The sequence below is a fragment of the Lepus europaeus genome, chromosome 11 (assembly GCF_033115175.1).
Source record: "Lepus europaeus isolate LE1 chromosome 11, mLepTim1.pri, whole genome shotgun sequence".
Classification (NCBI taxonomy): domain Eukaryota; kingdom Metazoa; phylum Chordata; class Mammalia; order Lagomorpha; family Leporidae; genus Lepus; species Lepus europaeus.
The window spans coordinates 73445952-73470009 of record NC_084837.1 but is presented as its reverse complement, the minus strand read 5'-3'; the positions used below and the strand labels follow the sequence as shown (position 1 = coordinate 73470009).

The following is a 24058-nucleotide window of genomic DNA, read 5'->3' as shown; positions in this document are numbered from 1 at the left end:
GGTCTCCCACACAGGTGCAGGAGCCCAAGCACTTGGGCCATCTTCCACTGCTTTCCCAGGCCATAGCCAAGAGCTGCAAGTGGAGCAGCTGGGTCTTGAACCGGCGCCCATATGGGATGGTGGTGCTTCAGGCCAGGGCGTTAACCTGTTGCGCCACAGCACCGACCCCAATTTCACAGCATTAAGTCCATGCTTCAAACACTTCACTGTCAGCATCAGCTCCTTTAAAGGGAATTTAATTGCTTCTCAGCCTTTTGGCTAAGATCAAGCATAAAGAAGGGAGTTTAGACTCACTGGGAACACTAAGAGGGAGTGGCCATTGAACTGTAAGCTCAGAGACTCCTTTTATGGGGCTGGTCTTGAGGTCCTTGCATATTTGTGATGCTGTGTCCTCAGTTCTGGCAGACCATTCTGGAAAGTCTAACACTTGAAGGAAAACAATGTTTGGTGATTTTGGATCCCCATGTGATCAGCTAACCCTACAGTTCGGTGCCTAGAAGACCAGGGTGCCCCCAGGCGGAGCATTTTTAACTGGACCACTTCGGAGGACTCAGTGAGGGCCCAGTCTCCCCACAGCCACAGCTCCTGGCCCTCAAGTCCTCTGGGGCCAGGGGAAGTCTCCCGACTGGGCCATGGGCACAGGCAAGAAGGCTTCCTGTGTGTTCCTGTGAAGTCACCACACATCCTCGGAAGGGCAAGCAACACTAAAGATCCAGGGAAATCATTATTTCTCTAAGGTAAGAAAATGCTGAAAAATCTTCATTAAATCTGACATTTATCCCTCAAAGTTTCCCCAAGCCAACTTTTTCTTCTGGTTGGTGGGTATTAGTGATTGCTAGGAGAGGTTTCTGCTTTACTATAAATAGCACCTCCTGTCTATTAGCAGGACTGGCTCCCATCAGATCCATAGGGGCCTGCATCACAGAACCCTGCTGCTGCGTATCTGCACACTCAATTCAATTTTATGGACAACACTGAGTGCCGGTGTTAGAAGAAATCACACAGAATACTAATTTTATGGGTAAAAGTGTCAACTACTGACAATTTTACAAGGCTCAGCCTCACAGGGTGGTGTATCAGCATGAACTGTTCTCAGGAGGGAAAAAAGACTGAGTGGCCTGAATAACCGAAATTTGCTTCTTGAATATTCCTGGAGGTTGCAAAGTCCACCATCCAGGGTTGGTTCTTGAGGAGGGCTTCCTTCCAGGCCTGCAGACTGCCGCCCTCTCACTGTGTCCTCACATCCCATCAGGAAGCCCACCCCACCTAACCTTAATCACACTTTCACACTTCCCAGAGGCCCTTTCTCCCAAAACCATCATTTTGGTGGGTTAGGGCTTCAACACATGAGTTTTTGGAGGGATACATTTAGTTGGTAACACACAAGACAGAATAACCTTGAGAAATTAACAAGCTTCTTCTTCAAGAGGGATGTAAGCAATGACCTTTAGAACACAGGAACTAAAGGGACTGTGCGCTTTTTCAAAAAGTACTCAAGTCTACAGGATATGTGACTGACTTTATTGAAATTATTGCATTATATGGTGGTTCAGTTTTACATGCCCATAGAATATGATCTTCAAAAGAAACTTCAATGCGGTTATAAACTGGGTGGACAATGTTTTTAGTACTACTTAAATATCAATATTATAAAATTCACTGGTTTCATACTCAAAAATTGGAAAAATAACTCATTTATAGTATTTTAGCATTAGAAAAAAGTATTTAAATATCTAACTTCACATGACAAAGACTAATGCGTGGTTATACAGGCAATGTTCAGCCTTTTAAACATAACCAAAACTAAATGTAATTCACCCAAAGACTGGAAAAGAAAAAAAAAGTAGGTGTTTACTTAAAGCTACAAAGAAGCTGACATCACTGTGGCATAGTGGGTTAAGTCACTGGCTGTGATGCTGGCATCCCGGCTGCTCCACTTCTGTTCCAGCTCCCTGCTAATGTGTCTGGGAAAACAACGGATAGCCCAAGTGCTTGGACCCCTGCCACCACATGGGAGACTCAAATGGGAGTTCTTTGGCCTGGCCCACCCCTAGCCATTGTGGCCACTGGGAAGTGAAACAGGGGATTGAAGATTTCTTTCTCTGTCTCTTCCTCTCTTTCTGTAACTCTGCCTTTCAAATAAATCTTTTTTAAAATATAAAATTATGAAGATTTTTATGCTATGTATATTTTAAAAAACAATTCTTAAACAGAAATCTAAATATTTGAAACTGAATGAAAAACTTGAGTGGGGCCGGCACCGTGGCTCAACAGGCTAATCCTCCGCCTTGTGGCGCCGGCACACCGGGTTCTAGTCCCAGTCGGGGCACCGGATTCTGTCCCGATTGCCCCTCTTCCAGGCCAGCTCTCTGCTATGGCCCAGGAAGGCAGTGGAGGATGGCCCAAGTGCTTGGGCCCTGCACCCGCATGGGAGACCAGGAAAAGCATCTGGCTCCTGGCTTCGGATCAGCGCGATGTGCCGGCCGCGGTGGTCATTGGAGGGTGAACCAACAGCAAAAAGGAAGACCTTTCTCTCTGTCTCTCTCTCACTATCCACTCTGCCTGTCAAAAAAAAAAAGAAAAAAAAAAAAGAAAAGAAAAGAAAAACTTGAGTGGAGGTGGAAGTTTAAACTAGTAGTAACTGCTTTTCATCAATTAAAACTCAATGATTAAAAACAGTAAAACCATTTATGCAGACTCTAAGGATGTCTGATTATCAAATATGAAGTTACAACAGTTAACAAAACATGGCTAGTGGTGTTTCTTAGTGGTACAATTTATTAAAGATTTTTAAAATTTGTTTTATTTGAGAGGGAGACAGAAAGAGCTCCCTTCTGCTTGTTCACTCCCCAGATGTCTACAATGTCCAGGGCTGGACCAGGTCAAAGCCAAGAGCCAAGGAACACAACCGAGGTCTCCCATGTGGGTGGTGAGGACCCAATCACGTGAACTCACCACCTGTTGTCTGCCAGGGTGAGCGTGAGCAGAAAGTTGGACCTGGGAGTGCAGCCAGGATTCAAATCTATGCACTGCAACATGGGATATGGGTGTCCAAAGGGGCATCTTCACCAGTAGGCCAACGGCCTGCCTGCCACAACCTATCCTTACCTAGCCTCTACAGCAAGTGTCCCAAGTCAAATTCTTTACACATTAAATGAGTTTTCCAAAATACTTGGAAAAGGGTTGTAATCGTTTATTAAGTAATGGCTTTTTTCCAAGGTAATCCCCAGAACACTTTGAATAATCAGATAGCAAGATGGAGTTTAAAATTAACAAAACACTGTGTTTTATTATATAAATTTTCAATTTGTCTAATTTTTTATAGGAAACAATTTATGGAACAGAATTATGAGAGGATAATCAATATGGGATCAGAACGAACAAACTAAAACATGCCTATCAATACTATTTTCTTCAATTTAAAAATAATTAGCACAGATTTTCTTTGATTAGTTTGGTAAGCAAGTCTTAGGGTGAGAAATATCTAGAAACATTAATGATCAATGAGAACTGATGGAGAAGAACTCACACACCTCATCTGACAGCAGCAGGAGAGTTCTCTCATACACTGTGTGTTCCCTTCTCTTGGGTACCCTGTCTCCAGTCAACACTATTCAAAAACTGAGTAGCGCTGTAATGAAGGGGCAAAGCTGGACAGTACTGATCCTGCAGAGGACGGCAGAGAAAGCATGATCCTCAGACCTGCTGGGAAGTAACAAGAGTTCCTGATTTTATAGGCAAAAAGTCAGACAGCCCTGGGAGCACAGAGCTGAAAACGTAAGATTTTAAGAAATTCCATTAACTCCTTCATTTTATTTTAATGGTGGCAATGGTTAAATATAGCATACATTAGAATACAAATAATATTTTATCAAAACTTTTTTATAATCTTTATTATATCATGAATTCCCCTTTTAAATGAAAACAGATCAGATAATTGGTCAAGTGGAAAACAATTTACAAAGTTCTATTTACATACAACCTCTTTCCAGAGTGTGCCTCTTGTACAAAATAATCATGCAGACGATTTCATTTAGATAACAAGAATTTATAATCTAATGACTAAGATAATTCTTTCTGAAATTTCTTATTATCTGCTAATTTACTTAATACAAAATGTTTACTTGGTCTTTTTAACGACAGGCACTCTTAGAAAATTCTTTTCACCTGTTCTTTTAGGTGTCCATGAGGCATTAGCTGCAAGGATATAGCACCAAATTGCATTTGGTATTATTGTATTAGCCACTAATAATGTAATTATAACATAAAATTTCATGTACACATGCTGGAAAAAATTAGAACTCCAAATACAAAATTTTATGAAATGGGTAATTAAAACCTTTTTAAAAATAGCAATTTAAAAATGCAAAGAATTTTTAGATAACCAGGTAAGTTTAAATGGGTTAGATTATAAAACTTAAATCTCATTAAATCTTTGACTTAAAAATCCAGATTATTTCAAAATCATAAAAAACTTATTGCATTATAAAATCTTAGAGCAATTAAGAAATACTGAAGTTTTTACTAAAAAGCTAAGTGGTGACAGATTTTTCTTTCTTTTTTTTTTTAAGATTTATTCATTTATTTGAGAGGTAGAGTTACAGACAGGGAGAGTGAGAGACAGAGAGAAAAGTCTTCCATCCGCTGATTCACTCCCCAGATGGCCTCAACAGCTGGAGTGGGCTGATCCAAAGCCAGGAGCTTCTTCTGGGTCTCCCATATGGGTGCAGGGTTCCAAGCACTTGAGGCATCTTCTACTGCTTCACAAGGCCATAAACAGAGAGCTGGATTGGAAGAGGAGCAGCCAGGATACGAACCAGCGCCCGTATGGGATGCCAGCACCGCAGGCGGAGGCTTAAAACACTATGCCTCATCCCTGGCCCCGAGGTGCCACATTTTTAAAGAACAAAGTAAACACCACTTTTCTGTTACAATCCTTGATTTTCTATATTCAATTAAACCAATGTCCATATTTAAAGTTACTTATGAAGAAATATTTTCAATTATACAGCAAACTATATTCTAGCACAGAACTGGAATGGTACAAGCAAAATATGCAACTTCTTCATACTTTGATAAATAATAAGTGAAAAAGATACTGCCTATAAGTATGATGCAAAATTCTAGGTAGGGCCCCTCTTACTTAAACTACTACTACTACTTTAAAAATTATGGGAGGAAGGGGGCCCCATTTATCAATTTCCTGACTTACAGGATATTCAAATAAGAAGGCCTGGTTGAAAGTAAAAGCGACCAATTCTTTCTGGAAGCCTTACTTAGGGAAGGCTTATAAGGGAAGCGTTACCCTGTTAAGAAGGCTTATTACCATAGCATGCAAGCAGCTGCCCATTTCATTATATACACTATCTGACCCAAGCTGAAGCAGCAGACACTTTGCAATTTAATTTCTTAAGACTTAAACCTCCCTGTAAATTCTTCTTAATTTCGAGGCAAGCGTTACCGGATTCCTTCCCTCCCTCTTTTGGTAGCTATGAATGCCTCTGCCAGCTCTGCTCCATGGGCTGGCCCTAGGGCATGACTACAGGGCCCTGTCTCACTCGGGGCTAGCCCACAGTGGCACACTGTTCCATTGTTCACTTTAATACTTGGAGCACTCTTCTTATAGAAATGACTTTTACACACACGATCTGGACAAATATAAAAGGAAATGTGTATCAAAAGTCAGATTATGGAGAACATCAATTTTCTTTATTTGTTAGAAAATTTGTAGTGGAGATTAAACATTGTTCATGTAACTTTGGACTGCATCTAGGACCTTTTGTTTATACTATGTAACATCAAGTAATTTATATACATGCCCGTCACTATTTAGTGACCAGCAGTTCCAATGACGCTTTTGCAAGCTCCTCAGATTTAAACTTCATCATACTTGTTACCTTTGACTTCATGTGTTTAACAGCAGCTTTTTTTTCCTTTTATCCTAAAAAACTAAGAGTTGGTCATATGCCCTTTTATGGAAAAGAAAAACAGCTTTTTCATACAGATGCTTTTTTACTGTTAGCTTCCACAAAAATTTAATAATGCCCACATTATTAAAATGAAAACCTGTGATGAACTTAGACACAGCTATCCTTTTAAGCGAGGTACATGACCTGGACAGGCTGACGGCGTTCAGGCAGACCTGGGTGCTAAGCCACAGCGACAAGTGCAGTTCCCTGGAGCGCACAGAGGGCCCGGCTTTCTCCCTGGAGATCTGATTCGGCTCCTCCACAGACGACCAGATTGAGTCACCAGTCTTTAAAAATTCTGGTGTGTTTTTTTCATGATAAGGAAAAAACACACCATTGCCAAGATCACGTAGTCAAAAAAAAAAAAAAAAAAAAAAAAAAAAAAAAAAAAGTCTCCAGGCCATGGAATAAAGAAAGCTTTATGCCCAAAGGGAGCAAAAGCAATTTTGACATTGGCAAAGTCCCTTTTTGATTTAAAAAAGATTGGTCCTCAAAACGTTATTGTACATTAATGGTTTCTGAAACATCTGTACAAGTATTTTTTGCCTAAGACTCATTATAAATCATTAAGGCTAATTATTTTAATAGAAAGTAGAAATGTTTCAAGATATAAAATACCACCTACTGCTGATTTTACAATCTGAAACTGAAAACGACTTAAACTAGGAAAAAAAGATGCAATTAAAAATAAGTATTTCCAGTCTTTTCCCTTCTACCCAGGAAAATGTTACTCCAGCTGTCACCAACGTGAGCCCCGGTGATCTTCTGAAGTCTTCCAGGACCACACCCTGGTGGACTCACTGATGGTCTCCTTCAACTCGTCTCTTGCGCACTATGAGAAAGATAATGGGAAAATGTCAGAAATTGCTATCAGTTTTTATAATGTTAACCTGCTGGTAACCAGTTTCGGTATACTCGTTAGTCTTACAAAAGTAAAATGCTCATTTCCAGTTCACATGACCATTAGTAAAGAAAACCAATTTCCTGTCACTCACCACTGTCATTTACCTACTGAGAACTGTGGGGCTTCGCAGCCAAGAACTACTTACCTAAGCTCCCTGCTCACACGGCAGCTGCACCAGAAGTCTAAGCTCAGCAGTCATCTTCCAGTCATGTTTATTGACAGAATGTTTACCAAGGCTTGAACAAATGATCAATAAATTACTGTGCTAAGTTCTGAAATGATGCTCAGGTGACTGGTGTTTGTTAGAGTATGAAAAATAACTACAGGCTGAGCATCCCACATCTGAAAATTGACAATCTTAAATGAGCACTACTGGTGCTCAAAGTTTCAGATTTTGAGTAAAGCCCATAGTAATTACTGCAAAATACGAAAACTTCGAAATCTGAAACACTTGTGGTCCCACCTGGACCTGCAAGCTCTCCTGATCAGACAACTACAACGGCCCACTTCCTTCATCTGTTAAAGAACAGACCACAAACACTTCTGTCATCTTAAAGGTAAGTGACTTGCCACTGCTTTCCAAGTTTTCTTTCTCTTGTCTCCTACAAAACAATAAATGCAGTGTAATGAAAATCTCAGACCCTTGTAATGTGGCAGGGTCACTTCTGGCTATCACAAGCTTTGGCTGCCCAAGTAGCCAGCCAACTAACTGAATCGATGGAGTATAAAGAAAGGTGCGTGTCCAAGGACTCCTGGTCTTTTTACAGACTCGGAGGCCAAACCCTCAGCTGTGCTCGCTGGAGGCAGGGGAAGGCCTTCACCTTCAGTGCCTTGCTACCTGAGCTCTCACCTGTCAGCCCCCAGAGAGCAGCTGCTGACAGCCACCACAGGGCTCATCAGTGTTGTGGCCAATTCCCACTCAGCAAGGACAAACAGCACAAGTGCCAGGGTCAGTGACAAAGCTGGATGAACGATGGTTCTCTCAGTCTTCTGTAGTCCATACTTGGCTGACTTAACCTGTGTCTCAACTCATCCTTGGTAACAGAAGGATCACACTTGTAGCTGATGGCTGTGATTTGCAAGGCGCAATACGCTGCCCCGTGTAGTTCTAAGGACACAGGAAAGCTTTCCTCAACAGTGTTCAACGTCACCTTCCCCAGGCTGGGGATTCCAGACGGCCCTGCTCAGAGGCCTTTTCAAGACAAGGAAAGCCATTTGCTATTGCAGAGGATTTGTACTTCTGTGCTACTGGTTTTGCTATTTCCCCCAGTAAATTCCTTGAAGTCAGGCTACTGGTCTATTAATGTCCTACTTTCTTTTGTCTATAGATTCAAGTGGGAAAGCAACTGCATCTTTATTCAGCCAACACTGGCAGTCTGACAGAGGATCTAGAAGCCAGCGGGCATGCCCACAGGCTTGTCTGGAGGCCTTTAACTGATGAGACCAGACACTGGAGCAGTGTATTCCAGCCACTGGTTTGCAGGAACATTTTTCACCCTTAACTTTGATTTAAATCCATGCTAAGGACAAATTTTATGTTTACTGAAATAACAAGGAGTGAAAAATCAAATGGACACTTGAGTTCTTAAGTACAAACTTAACTCATATATTGAGCTGAGAAATATCTGAAAGGCAAATATCAAGTAATCTTCTAAGGCAGAATATTTCAAAGAAAGTCTTGAATTGCAGCAGGTTGTAAATGTTATTGGCAGGCCAATTCAGATGTTAAAATGCATGCTATGAAAAATGCATGTTAGAAACAAGATCTATAGGAGAGTGTAGCAAGCAAAAAAAGGTGTAGAAAATCGATCATGTAGTTAGCTGGTGTAGAGATTCACATGAGTCTCAAAGTTCGACTGAATATTACTTGTATACCACAGAATCTCTGCTGTTACAGCTGACACTTCTTGAGAGAGTAGGCAGAATTATTTCAACGAACAGCTGAGACTAGGAAAACAAGGAGAGAGAGGGAACGATACCAATATAAGTATACCAAAGATGAGATACAGTCCCATTTGCAAGCTGAAGAAAAATTATATGCCTAAGATTCTGTAAAAGTTTCAAGTCTTACTCTTTGATATCTTTCGAGTTACTACATTTCAGGCTGCAGAATCCTGCACGTCAGGAGACACGGTCCTCGGGCTTTCCACCTTGATCTACAGGCAGAGGTCAGTGTGTGGCGGAAAACAGAACCAAGCTGAGACTGGATGGATGGGAGGCTGCCATCGGCACTGCCACACACACAGAGCAGCAGAGGGCAACGGCTCCTACTTCTCACTTGTATCCACACTTCACCTTCCTCATTTCAGGCCATCCTCTACATGACAGGCTTGTAAATTTTGCCTTATTAACAATCTCTGGGTCTGGTCAAATTTTTTTCAAAACTCCATTCTACCGTTATAAATCCTCAAAACCTCATCATCAATTGCCAATAAATCCTAACTTCATTTTATATTATTAAGAGTAATAGGGGCGGCCAGCGCCACGGCTCACTTAGCTAATCCTCCGCCTGCGGCACCAGTACCCCGGGTTCTAGTCCTGGTTGGGGTGCTGGATTCTGTCCTGGTTGCTCCTCTTCCAGTCCAGCTCTCTGCTGTGGCCCGGGAGGGCAGTGGAGGATGGCCCAAGTGCTTGGGCCCTGCACCCGCATGGGAGACCAGGAGGAAGCACCTGGCTTCGGATCGGCGCAGCGCCGGCCGTGACGGCCATTTTGGGGGTGAACCAATGGAAGGAAGACCTTTCTCTGTCTCTAACTCTGCCTGTCAAAAAAAAAAAAAAAAAAAAAAAAAAGAGTAATAGGGGCCAGCGCTGTGGCGTAGCACGTAAACACCCTGGCCTGAAGCGCCGGTATCCCATATGTGCGCAGTTCTAGTCCTGGCTGCTCCACTTCCCATCCAGCTCTCTGCTATGGCCTGGGAAAGCAATAGAAGATGGCCCAAGTCCTTGGGTCCCTGCACCCACGTGGGAGACCCAGAGGAAGCGCCTGGCTTCTGGCTTTGGATAGGCGCAGCTCCGGCCGTTGCGGCCAATTCGGGGGTGAACCATCAATAGAAGACCTCTCTATGCCTCTCCTCTCTGTGTAATTCTTCCAAAAAAAAAAAAAAAAAAAGAGTAATCAACATACTTTAAGTTAACATCTTAAATCACGCATTCAATGGCCTTCAACAGCTCTCAAATACCTCTAGCATAAAACTCAGAGAAACCTTAGTTTTCTGTCTTGTCATTATAGCGTCTTCTATTAGCTCTTCTTCCTAATCTGTGGACATGACCTTTCTTCTCAGCTTAGCTTCAAACAAGCACTTCTGGGAGCTAGCACCATGCTGAGAGTCAGTTCTCAAAATATACAGGCTGTTCTCAGCAGATACATAACGTGTTTAACCTCATATCTGAGCTTTATCCACGAAATCCCCTACCCTTGGAATGTCCTTATTGTCATTTCATGCCAGAGACCCAGGTCTGAAAATTTAGTTTGGAGCAGAAAGCAACAGCCTGAGTGGGAATCTAGAGAGGCCCCAGCACAGGCTGTGTGTTTCCTTCACACCTTCTTTAACAGGGCCTCCTCATGCTTTAAAACCCTCTGCTCTGGACAGCTACTCACCTGCTCCACACCAGCACAAAGCAGCCTAGGAAATGGTTTTCATCTGTTTCCTCCTTTGTCCATCAGCCCAAATCTCCCCAACTCTCAACACTCGACATTTGTTTCCTTACAGAAAACTGGCCAAAGCGCCTACCACACTAGGCTTGGCACAAGAGGGGCCTTGCAAGGGTTGGCACGCCAGCCGTGACACTCAGCGGCTCTGTGCAGTTCCTACAGGGACAGCTGCTGGGATATCTGCCTGCTGGGAAGGATTCAGGTGGCAAGTTTGTTAGCAGCATTCTCAGATTTTGTTAAAGTAGTTTCAGAGAAGAGAAATAGTAACTTTGAACAGGGTTCAAATTCCATCACCTTATTTATCCACTTAGCACACTTTTATTAAGTGGCCACTATGTTTCAGGCATGGTTTAAAAGAGCTGCAGATTCAGGGCCGGCACTGTGGCATAGTGGGTAAAGCCACTGCCTGCAGTACTAGTATCCCATATGGGCACCAGTACGAGTCCCGGCTGCTCCACTTCTGATCCAGCTCTCTGTCGTGGCCTGTGAAAGCACTGAAAGATGGCCCAAGTCCTTGGACCCCTGCACCCGCACAGGAGACCCAGAAGCTCCTGGCTCCTGACTTTGGATTGGCACAGCTCTGGCCGTTGTGGCCAACTGGGGAGTGAACTAGTGGATGGAAGACCTCTCTCTGCGTAACTCAAATAAATAAACAAATCTTTTTTTTTTTTTTTGAAAGGCAGAGTTAGACAGTGAGAGAGAGAGAGAGATGGAGAGAAAGGTCTTCCTTCTGTTGGTTCACCCACCAAATGGCTGCTATGGCTGGTGCGCTGCAGCCGGCGCACTGCGCCAATCCGAAGCCAGGAGCTTCCTCCTGGTCTCCCATGCGGGTGCAGGGCCCAAGCACTTGGACCATCCTTCACTGCCTTCCCAGGCCACAGCAGAGAGCTGGACTGGAAGAGGAGCAACTGGGACAGAACCGGTGCCCCAACCGGGACTACATGCGCTGCAGGCAGAGGATTAGCCAAGTGAGCTGCGGTGCCAGACAAATAAACAAATCTTTAAAAAAAAAAAAAAGTGCAAATGTCGGATTGGATGTTTAGCCTAGTGACTGGAATACCCAGATTGCGTACTGGAATGTGTGCTTCAATTCCCAGCTCTGGCTCTCGACTCTAGCTTTCCACCAACACAAATCCCGGGAGACAATGGTGATAGCTCAAGTAACTGGGTTCCTGCCACTCACGTGGGAGACCTGGACTGTATTCCTGGTCCTTGGCTTCAGTCCCAGGCCAGTTCTGGCCGTTATGGGCATTTGGGGAGTGAATCAGCAGATGGAAACTCTGTTTCTTAAATAAATACTAAATCAGAATCTCAGAGAGAAGAAAAGCTAACAGTACTATACATGTTTTTGACTCTCTAATTGTTTATGAAGTTCAGTCATACTCTAAATAAACTGATTTAATACTTGGAGGAAAAAATATAGAAGCTAATGAGTGAACTCATATAAAAATAATTAGCATGATTTGCAAAGCACATCTAGTATCAACAATCACCAAAATACACCAATTTTCTGTTAAAAATAAGCAGCTAGAATTTTCTAGAGGAAACTGCAGTCATAGAAAAGACAGAAAGGATATGAAGTAATACTTTAGACAGTGATCTAGATAGAGTGAATGATGCTGTATTTTTTTCTACTCTAGAACTTCAAAAAGAAAGCAAACTCAGGGCTAGCATTGTGGTGCAGTGGGTTAAGCTGTCAGCTCCATTTCCGATTCAGTTTCCTGCTAATGCACTTGGGAAAGCAGCAGAACATGGCCCACGTGCTTGGGGCCCTGTCACCTACATGGGAGACCTGGATAAAGCTCTTGACTTCAGCCTGGCCCAGTCTTAACTGTTGTGGCCATTTGGGGACTGAACCAATAGATGGAATCTCTCTCCCTCTCTGTAACTCTGCCTTTCAAATAAAGTTTTTTAGAAAAAAAAAAAAAAAAAGAAAAAGAACGCAAACTCAAATATGGCTGAGGCTTAGAAGTAATGCATCATTTTGAAATGCTATTCCATGTGAGAAGTCTTTTTATTTTTGTCTAGAGTGCAGCTTTTAAAATACTTCAATGGGGGCCAGCATGGTGGTATAGTGGGTGAAGCCACTGCCTGGGATCCCACATCCCACATCAGAGAGCTGGTCTGAGTCCTGGATACTCTGCTTCTGATCCAGCTCCCTGCCAATGTGCTTGGGAAGCAGTAGACGATGGCTCAAGTACTTGAAGGCCTGCCACCCATGTGGGAGACCAGATGGAGTTCCAAGCTCCTGGCTTCAGCCTAGTCCAGCCTTGGCTGATGCAGCTATCTAGGCAATGAACCAGATGAAGATCTCTCTTTTTCTAAAATGTCTTTCCAACTCTCTCTCTGCCTTCCAAATAAAGAAAAAAAATTTTTTTTAAAAAAACATTTCAATGGAAAACACCTTAACTTAAAAGGAGAATCACTTCTTGGAAACGTGGGAAAAAACTGTAAGCAGCATATTCTTTAATTCAGTCTTTGCTGGAATGTTTACTTCTGTCTGAAGTCACAAGCTGAGGAATTCAACAGGAATAGAATGGGAACTGCCTGCCCTAGATGTGTGCAGGAAGGCCCCTACCATATGTGTGAGGGAAACTAGTAAAGTAAGCAAACACTTGTGTGTCAGGGACCATAAACTCGATTAAAATGACAAATTATATATAACTTATTTAGAAATATAGAAGTATAATCATTGGGGCTGGCGCTGTGGCATAATGGCTAAGCCTCTGCCTATGGTGCCAGCATCCCGTATGGGTGCTGGTTCGAGTCCCGGCTGCTCCTCTTCCCATCCAGCTCTCTGTCATGGCCTGGGAAAGCAGAAGATGGCCCAAGTGCTTGGGTCCCTGCGCCCACATGGGAGACACAGAAAGGACTCCTTGGTTTTTTTTTTTTTGTTTTTTTTTTGACAGATAGAGATAGATAGTGAGAGAGAAAGACAGAGAAAAAGGTCTTCCAAGAACTCCTGACTATTTTGGATCAGCCTAGCTATATCTCTTGGGGCCATTTAGAGAGTCAATCAGCAAATAGAAGACCTTTCTTGGGGCCAGCACTGTGGCACAGCAGGTTAAAGCCTGGCCTGAAGTGCCAGCATCCCATATGGGTGCCGGTTCTAGTCCTGGCTGATCCTCTTCCAATCCAGCTCTCTGCTATGGCCTGGGAAAGCAGTGGAGGACAGCCCAAGTCCTTGGGCCCCTACAAGTTCCTGGCTCTTAGCCTCAGATCAGCATAGCTGCGATCATTGTGGCCACCTGGGGAGTGAACCATTGGATGGAAGACATCCCTCTTTGCCTCCACCTCTCTCTGTAACTCTGCCTTTCAAATAAATAAAATAAATCTTAAAAAAAAAAAAAAAAAAAGAACTTTCTTTCTGTCTCTCCCTCTGTCTGTAATTCTACCTCTCAAGTAAATGAATCTTTTATAATTTTTTTTAAAGATTTATTTATTTATTTGAAAGTTAGAGTTACACAGAGAAAGCAGAGGCAGAGAGAGAGAGGAGAAGAGAGAGAGAGAGGAGAAGAGAGAGAGAGAGAGAGAGGGAGGGAGGGAGGGGTGTCTTCCATCTGCTGGCTCACTCCGCAGATGGCCACAATGGCCAGAGCTATGCCAATCCAAAGCCAGGAGCTTCCTCGGGGTCTCCCACGTGGGTGCAGGGGCCCAAACACTTGGGCCATCCTCTACTGCTTTCCCAGGTCATAGTCATTGGAAGAGGAGCAGCTGGGACTGCATATGGGATGCCAGCACTTCAGGCCAGGCCATTAACCCGCTGCGCCACAGCGCTGGCCCCCAAATTATAATTATTTTATACTGCATCATATAATACTGAATTTTTATCTGGGTGATAGAAATTTGCCCTTTTTGATGAAAAGGGCAAAAAGCTTTATGTTGAAATTTTTGTTTTAATAGCTACAAGATCTGATTTTTTAAAAAATGATTTATTTATTTATTTGAAATGCAGAGATAGAGAGAGAGAGAGATATCTTCCATCTGCTAGTTTACTCCCCAAATGGCTGCAACAGCCAGGGCTGGGCCAGGCCCAACCCAGGAGCCAGGAGCTTCTTCTGGATCTCCCATATGGATTCAGGGGCCCAAGGACTTGGGCTATCTTCCACTGCATTCCCAGGCACATTAACAGGAAGCTAGATTGGAAGTGGAGCAGCTGGGACTTGAACAGGAGCTCATGTGGGATGCTGGCACCAGAAGCAGAGGTTTAACCTTCTATGCCACAGTGCCGGCCCCAAGCCTTGATTTTAACTGAGCACAAAGTGTTTGCTTGTAGAAAACTTCACTGAAAGCTGTGTAATGTCTGTTACAGGAAGCTCGTTTTATTATGATGACAACCACATCCACAATCAACCTTAAATATAAATCAGCATAAAAAGAGCAGTGCAAGTTTTAAAAATAAGGGCCAATTTCTGTTAAAATTTACTTTGAAAAGTAAAAAAAGTTCCCCACTATATTAGCATAACAACATAACCCAGACACCCAATTTGACACTGTGTATCGCTTACCTAAGTCATTGTTTTTTGTAATAGCATTAGCCGCCCTGGTTCGGGGTCCCTGCTGTGTAAACTGATAGCCAAACTTAAGAATATTTGTATTTTCCTCTAGCATCTTGGCCATTTCCAATTCTACAGCTGTCCCCAACTGCTGCCTCTGAAATAATTAGAAATAAAAAATAATATTAATGAAATAGATAAACATATTTTCAGGCACATGCTGATGGTCTCTTTAGAATTTTCCCAATTTCTACAAAATATGTAAGAAACAAAATTTTGTTTCAGTATAGTATCATATAGACACCAAAAAAGTGTCTCATTTCACACCAGGTGAATACAATCAAAAAGTTGGACAATATTAAGTGTTGGCAAGAACATGGAAAATCAGGACTGATAAACTGCTGGTAGGAATGTAAAATGGTGCATTGGTTATAAAAAATCATTTGGTGACAGTTCAAAAAGTTAAACAGAGTTACCATGCACTGTAGTTCCATTCCTACATAAATGCTAAGAATTGGAAATAGATGTACATGAAATGTCCACAGCTTCATTATTCCTGACAGTCAAAAAGCAGAAATACCCCAAATGTAATGGAGTATTATGCAGCCACAGAAAGCAACAAAGGCCTGATACATGCCACAGCATCAATAAGCCTCCAGAGCATTATTCTGGGGAAAGAAGCCAGATACCAAGGACCACACATCATGTGATCTCAACTCATTAATATTCTACATACGCCAAATGTCCTCTTTCAGCCCCTACCTTCCCAAAGGGCTCCATGACAGCTTTCCTCCACGCCCTACACAGTGGTCTCACACATCGACTACTGCAGAGCACTGACCTGATTGTCAATCTTGAGCTCTGACAGGGTTTCATTATCTTTTAAAGCATCAATCAGTGCCAGAATGCCAGTTCCTGTAATAAAGTTGGACTCCATATTTAAGCTCTTCAAAGTTTTGTTCACCGTCAGCATTTCTGCAAAAGCCTAGAAATTGAAGGAAATATTTCTAGATTAAAATTTTGGTAGTGCTTATCAACTTGTAAACAAAATCATATCATAAACAAAAAGAGTAATTACCAGAAGTTTCTCATGAGTCTGTTACAGCATCACACACCACAACCTTGGTTTCACAGGTCTACTCTTCCTGTGTACCCTGTCCCAGTCCTCAGAGGTGTGATGCTCTGCTGGTGATGTTTTCTACTCCCACTCATGCTGGGTTTTTTTCCAAAAATAATTATTATTTTTTTTGACAGGCAGAGTGGACAGTGAGCCCAAGGACTTGGGCCATCCTCCACTGCACTCCTGGGCCACAGCACAGAGCTGGACTGGAAGAGGGGCCCCGACCGGGACTAGAACCCGGGGTGCCGGTGCCGCAGGTGGAGGATTAGCTGGTCTCCAAAAATTATTAACTATTTGAAAGGTAGGGTGAGGGTGACACCCACACACTGAGAGAGGGAGAGAGGGAGAAAGAGAGAGAGCGCGCACTTTCTATTTACTGGTTCACTCTCCAAATGGCCAAAAGGCTGGTCCAGGTTGAAGCCTGGAGCTCCATCCAGGTCTCCCTTGTGAGTGGCAGGGACTAAAGCACTTGAACCCTCATCTGGTGCTTCCCAGATGCATTAGCAGGGAGCTGGATCAGAAGTGGAGGAGCTGGGACTCAAACCAGCATTCCGATATGGGATGCCAGCCAGCATCACAAGGACGACTTAACCCACTGCACTGTAACAGCCACCCCTATTCACATACGTTCATTCATACCCTACTTTATGCCTCTTTCTCCTAAAGCTCTCACTTTCAGTTAGCAGGACTAACTTCATCAATGTCTCTGGAACATTTTTTCTTATTTGAGTTCTGCTGCAACTGGGTTTCTGTGAAGTCAAAATGAGTGTAACTTACGGACTGATTTCCAGAGCAGGGACCAAAAGGAATGCCCAAGCCTGAAAGTCAGAAAAGGCCACAGATAACCAGAACTGGAATAGAAGGACTATGGAGAAGAGGCAACTAACTAAATAGGAAATAAACCAAGGGATGGCATGACTTCAGTCTGCTTCCAGTATGTTTCCTCCAGATATGGTACAGTGCTAGGCATTTGAATCAGTAATTAATGAACACTATATTAATTAATTAATTAACAGACACCACCAAGAGAGAAGAGGGAAAGGGAGGGGAGAGTAGGAAAAACAGAGAGGCAAAGAGAGGGGGAGGGAGAGAAAGAAGGGAAGACTGAGTTTGAGTTTATATAAAACAGACCTTTTGAGGGATCAGAAGCAAGGTATTAAACTCCAGAAAATATGGGTAAGATCAAGCCTAAAGTCAAGTTAAAGATGGGAGTAGGAGGAACACAGGTATGTACACAAGAGTACTTGAAAATAAAATTCTGTTCTTTATTTATTTGTTTGATAGGCAGTGTGAGAGGGAGAGACAGAGACAGAGAATCTTCCATCCTTTGGTTCAATCCACAAATGGCTGCAATAGTCAGAGCTAAGCTAGGCTGAAGCTAGGAGTCAGAAACTCCATCTGGGTCTCCTGTGTGAGTGACTGGAACCCAAGTATATGGGTCATCATTGCTTCCTCCCAGGGTGTGCATTATCAGGAAGCTGTATTGGGAAGCAGAAGCAGAACTCTATCCCAGGCACTCTGATACAGAAGATGAGTATGTCAAACAGCAGCTTAACCCATTGTGTCACAACACCCACCCCTAATCACCTGTAGTTTCAACTGGTGACCAACTAGCCATGTGGCCTGGAACAAATCCCTTATCCATCTGCACATACATTGATTAAATATTACTAATGATTCAATAAGGACTATTCTGGAGACTCAGAAATAAAATAGACAGATCCTTACCTGATGAAACTTCTATTCTGAGAGAGGACACAAGCAACAAACAAGCAAGCAAAATGTAATGTTGCAAGGCCATTTGAGGAAGACCAAGAGAGCAGTGTGGCTGGAGTACAATGAAAGGCCAAGTAAAGGAGGTGACTTTCGCTCACATAAGGCCTTCTAAGGTCATTCAAAGATCTTTTTTACTCTTAGCGAGATAGGAAGCTGCTAGAGGATTCTCAGGATGATGCGATTTATTAGTCTAAATTTCAAAATAATTACTGCTGATGCTGTGTGCAGAATCTGCTTCACAGTGCGTGTAACAGAAGAGGACAGCTGATTAGGAGGCTCTTGTGGTACGGTGGTAATGCCAGAGAAGACGGTGGTGCAGGTCCACTGGGTATTGTGAAAATGGTGGACAGTGGTTGGATTCTAGGAATATTTTAGAGACTGAGCTAATATATGTTTGAGCTTCTGAGAAAGGAAAGTCAAGGGTGGGTCCTCTAAAAATATATATTTAACTTTAGTTAGAGACAGAGGGAGGGTGACAGCTCCTACCCGCTGGTTCATTCCCTAAATAACCCCAATGACCAAGCTGGGCCGGGCAGAAGCCAGGAACTCAGTCCAGGTCTCCCACGTGGATGGCAATAACTCAGTCAGCTGAGACATCACCACTGCCTCCCAAGATGTGCTTCAGCATGAAGTTGAAACCAGGAGCCAGAGCTAAATAGCAAATCCAAGTACTCTGATATGGGTTGTAGGAACCTTAACTGCGAGGTTAAACATTTCACTGACATCCTCCGCAACCCAGCCCCAGCCTTTTTCTGCGTGAGCAGTAAGACAGGCTTTGCCATTTAGTGAGCTAGAAAAGAATATGAGAGAAGCGGGACTAGGACTGAAGTCAGGAACTTGATGTGAGAGGTCTATCAGGTACCCAAATAAAGCTATCGAGAGCTGGACATGACTACGGAGTTCCGAAGAGAGGTACAGACTGGAGATAATAACACCAGTCATCAGTATTTGTAGATAATATAAGAATACAGTAATGGAACAGAATGAGGTCACCCAGGAAGTAAGTGTACACAGAGAAAAGGCCAGGCCATTCTATTTTTTTTTTTTTTTAAAGACTTGTGTATTTACTTGAAAGTCAGAGTTACATAGAGAGAGGAAGAGGAGAGGCAGAGAGAGAGAGACAGAGAGAGAGAGAGAGACAGAGAGATCTTCCACCCGCTGATTCACTCCTCAGATGGCTGCAACGGCTGGAGCTGTGCCACTATGCCACAGCAGCAGCCCCCCTAGGCCATTCTAGTGTGAGGAAATTGTAGAGATGAGGAGGAAAGATCATAGGGGCCTGAGAAAAGCGGTCCAATGAGGTAGGAGGAAAACCTAAGGAAACTCATAGCCAAGTGAAGGAAAAATATTCATACAATGATCAAGTGGATTTAGTCTAAGAATGTAAGGATGCTTTAATATACAGAGATCATATTAATAGAATGAAGGGGGGAAAAACACATGACCTTTTCTTTTCTTTTTTTTGACAGGTAGATTAGACAATGAGAGAGAGACAGAGAGAAAGGTCTTCCTTCCGTTGGTTCACCCCCCAAATGGCCGCTACGGCCAGCACTGGGCAGATCTGAAGCCAGGAGCCAGGTGCTTCCTCCTGGTCTCCCATGCAGGTGCAGGGGCCCAAGCACTTGGGCCATCCTCCACTGCCCTCCTGGGCCACAGCAGAGAGCTGGACTGGAAGAGGAACAACCGGGACTAGAACCCGGCGCCTATATGGGATGCCGGCGCCACAGGCGGAGGATTAGCCAAGTGAGCCACGGCGCCGGCCCAATACATGACCATTTCAAAAGATGTTGAAAAGCATTTGACAAAAATCTAACACTACAGATTCATAAACAGGATTAATCCTCTGCAGATGCTAAAAGAATGTAGATCTCCATGTGCTGACATGAAAGATCTCTAAGATACACCATTAAGAAAAAATCAAGTTGCAGAACAGTAAATAGTGCATAATTACATTGATTTTTTTTTTTGAAAACTCAGTTATACCAATTTTAAAAATTCACAAGAAGGAAATACAGGGAAAAATAAACATAAAAGGGCAGTAAATGATAGTGTCTAATATTGAACTAAAACACCAACCAAAAAGGGGAGTGAATATTGTTCATAAAATCACAACTTAGAGGGGGTGGCATTGTGGCCCAGTAAGTTAAGCCACTGCCTGTGATACTGAATCCCAAACAGAGTGCCAGTTCCAGTGCTAGCTGCTCTGCTACTGATCCAGCTTCCTGCTAGTGTGCCAGGAAGGCAACTAAAGATGGCCCAAGTTCTCGGAGCCCCACCACCCAAATGGGAAATCAGGATGGAGTTCCAGGCTCTTAGCTTTGTTCAGCCTGGACCAGCCTCAGCACATTGGAGCCATTTTGGGAGTGAATCAGTGGATGGAAATCTATTTTTGTCTCTCCTTCTCTGTCACTCTGCCTTTCAAATAAATAAAACAGATATTTAAAAACAAAATTAAAAAACCCCACAGTTTAACTACCATGCTAACACACCTGGTACGGAGGCACAATTTCAATATTATCATCAGCAGCTTACTTACAACAGCAACGGGGTCGTTGCTCCGTGTGGCTGCAAGACTGAAACACTGCACATGTGTGTTGGTTTCCAAAGCCTTTGCAAAATCTTTTAGGGTTGGAATTGGGATATTCTTGAAAGACAATAATATAAAACATCATTACATTTTAGTTTTCAGGAAATTCAGCCCATCATTTAAATATATTTGTTCTTACTTGTTTTCAAATGTACACAGAACTACTTAAGTATACAAATGAAAAAAGACAGACAAACCCATAGCTGCCTCAGTATCTACCCGAGTTCTCTGTTATGGCACATTTGCACAAATGATTGACTCAGAGCACAGCACATATCACCATTTCTCTAGCAGTTTGGTTAAAGAAACTCTCCGTATTCTACTTTAAATTATCCTTATTACATGAAGGAACTGTTTATTCCAAGTGAGTTCACTTTCCTGCAAAGAGGGAGATGCAGGAGTCTACCCTTTAATGAGCATGATTCTGGAAGGTGACATAGTGTTCTCAGTTGCTTAATAAACTACAACGTATTAAGAGAGTAACTCTGAAGTACTTGAAAGAGGAAAAATAGTTATAGGAGGCACTGATCTCTTCCTTTAATACCTAAGACTTCATTTCCCAATAGCCTGGTTATTTTTAGATCACTACTGTTTATTCACAATGATAAACAGGAACTGAACTAAAACAAAAAATATTAGTTATCAGCTAAGGACATCAGCATATCAACACTCTTCCCTCCACTCACATGAAGGAGCACAGAGGTTGTCTCTCCTAGGTTCAGAATCTTCCAACCCCAATTCAGATAGGTCAAGATTTAAAATGAGGAATGGCTAATACTCAAGAGGTACTGAGTTCACTCTTTGATAATTAATTACTCCTATGCCCTAACTCCAAGGAAGTTATGCACTGTTTAAAACTCAGTAGATATCAGAAAGCCCATTTTTAGCCCATTTAGTTTAATAAAGAGAAATGAAAACGCGTGCAGATACAATAATAACCTGTTAGTGAATGCATATAGTGACTACACATTATCAACCCAAACTGGAAGGAATCCCTCCCTACAACAGATGGGCAAACACAGGGCAGCATATCCATTCACTGGAGTACTAGTGAGCAACAAAAAGGAATGAGCCACAGTATATCCAACAACATGGATGACTCTCAAATGCATTATGCATGGGCACACTCAAAAGGTTAGAAATATGATGCCATTTATATGATGTTCTGGAGAAGGCAAACTGCCGGGGAAAGAAAACACATCAGCAGTTGTCAGGCACCAGAGCCCGGGGGCAGCAAATGACTACACTGGTGTGTGAGAGGACTTGTGGGGTGACAGACATGCTCCACATCTTGACTGCCATGGTAGCTGGACATCTGTAGGCAACTGTCAAAGCTCAGAGAACTGTGCATTAAAGCAAATAATTTTTACTATATACCTTGAGAAACCTGATTAAAAAAAACAAAACACAAAAGGCTAAATGTTCTTTGGAAGTCAGAGGAACCACTGGATAGTCAGATAGTTCTATAGGGTTTATATTTTTATATGGTAAACTCTCAAAAAGTCAAGTCAGAAAAACCTTTACTATAATATTTTAATTTCTAAAATACGAAGGAGCCTATGTTAGCTTACTGTTGAGGAACAGAAAGTCTACCTTAAGGTAGAAGGAATTAGACCACTCTGTGAAAATTGCCCAGGTCTCAGCCTAGGCTCAAGTCACTCTAAGCAACATGAACCATCTGTGTTTGCTTAGTACACCTACCTTTATATTATTCAAATTAACTTCAATAAGACGAGCATCATTTTCTTTAATTCTCCTTAAACTTTCTTCAACATTGGTTGGATTTGGTGGCTCATCAAATACTGGAAGAATCTTTTCACCTTTTACCACATCTACAGTGACAAACAAAAACTTGATAAATTTCCTAATGTGATTCAATCACAATCTATAAAGCTTTCCTGCCAAAACAAAAATTCTGCACCTCAATCTGACCAAGTCATTAGAACTAAGTTTACAGTAACACAGGGGGACAGAAAAACATAAAATGACACGAAGTTGCAATGAGCCAAATGTAGAATGTGGAAAATTCTTCCTGACAAATAATCCGGCTTCTGTAAGAAATAAATGCATGAAAAAAGAGGGAAAGAGATTGCAGAGAAGTGTGAATGAAGAGAGACTAGAAAGGCAAGCAAATCAAATGCAGTATGTAACTTTTATTTGGATCCTGAATTGAATCAAACGTGAAAAGATCTTTTTGAGAAAAAGAGGTGATCTGGACAAGGACTGGGTATTACATGGTAAGATGAGTTACTATTTATTTTTATGTTTGATAATAGCATTGTGGTTATAGTAAAAGCCTTTATTTACAAGAGATGTATATGGAAATCTTTATGGGTGAAGTAAGGCAAATGAACAGTATTTACTTCAAAATATACCAGAAAAAGAAAAGTGGAGAGGGTAGGAAGAAGGCAGAAGATGGACAGGGGCCAGCGGCTGTGGTGTAGTAGACTAAGCCTCTGCCTATGGTTTCTGCATCCCATACAGACGCTAGTTCAAGTCCTGGCTGTTCCACTTCCAATCCAGCTCCCGGCAAAAGGTCTAGGAAAGCAGTAGAAGATGGCCCAAGTGCTTGGGCCCTTGTACCCATGTGGGAGACCCAGAGGGAGCTCCTGCACTGTTCACTGGGGAGTGAACCAGAGGATGGAAGACCTTTCTTTCTGTCTCTCCCTCTCTCTGTAACTCTGTCTCCCAAATAAATAAAATCTTAAAAAAAAAAAAAATGAAAAAGAATAAAACAAGGCCAGCCAAATGTTAATAACAGCTGAAGATGGGTTATAGATAGGCTATTTTCTCTTCATTTATGCACCCCTGAGCATTTCTGTAATGAAAAGATAAAAACCAGGGACAATGGCCAAATTACTGGACACCATAAAATGGAATGTGAGGTAGCTGAGTGAGGTAGATCTACATGTACTAAGAAGGACACAATCATGTTACATTGCTAAGTAACACAGTACAGAGCAATGGTTAAGTCCTTACGACTGACTTTGTGTGACATTGAGGCTGGTTACTTAATATCCTAAAATCCCAACTCCTTCACATGCAAATTAAAGACAATAATACCAATTTCAAAGAAATGCTGTGAAGATTAATAAGAATCATCCACATTCAAAAGCTGTGCACAGGGGCTGGTGTGGTGGCACAGAGGGTAAAGCTGCCACCTGTGATGCCGGCACCCCTTATGGGTGCTGGTTTGTGTCCCAGCTGATGGAAGATATCTCTTTCTGTCTCCCTCTCTTTTTGAAATAAATAAATAAATCTTAAAAAAAAAAAAAAAAAAAAGAGTTGTGCACAAAAAACATGGCCCACAGTAAGTAAGCACTGAAAAAAAGTTGCTAATTGGTGTGGGTGTTGTGGAGTAGCAGGTAAAGCCTCTGCCTGTGATGCCAGCCTGAGAAAGGCAGTGGGAGATGGCCTAAGTGCTTGGGCCCCTTCACCCATGTGGGAGACCTGGAGGAAGCTCCTGGCTTAACCCTAGGCCAGGCCACTGTAGCCATCTGGGGAGTGAACTAGCGCATGGAAGTCTTCTCTGTGGCTCTTACTTTCAAATAAAT

The 24058-nt window shown here is 42.5% G+C and overlaps 1 protein-coding gene across 1 annotated transcript in view; it reads right to left on the bottom strand.

Annotated features, from left to right (window-relative positions):
* Positions 1 to 1500: 1500 nt before the first annotated feature.
* Positions 1501 to 24058, bottom strand: part of TMOD3 (tropomodulin 3) — a 72599-nt gene continuing 50041 nt past the window's right edge. The window contains exons 6-10 of the mRNA XM_062205925.1: positions 22206 to 22336; positions 20454 to 20561; positions 15863 to 16006; positions 15034 to 15178; positions 1501 to 6801 (exon numbers count right to left, since the gene is read on the bottom strand). Of these exons, the coding sequence (XP_062061909.1) occupies positions 6767 to 6801; positions 15034 to 15178; positions 15863 to 16006; positions 20454 to 20561; positions 22206 to 22336 (563 nt within the window). The 3' untranslated portion in view covers positions 1501 to 6766. The remainder of the gene's footprint in view (positions 6802 to 15033; positions 15179 to 15862; positions 16007 to 20453; positions 20562 to 22205; positions 22337 to 24058) is intronic.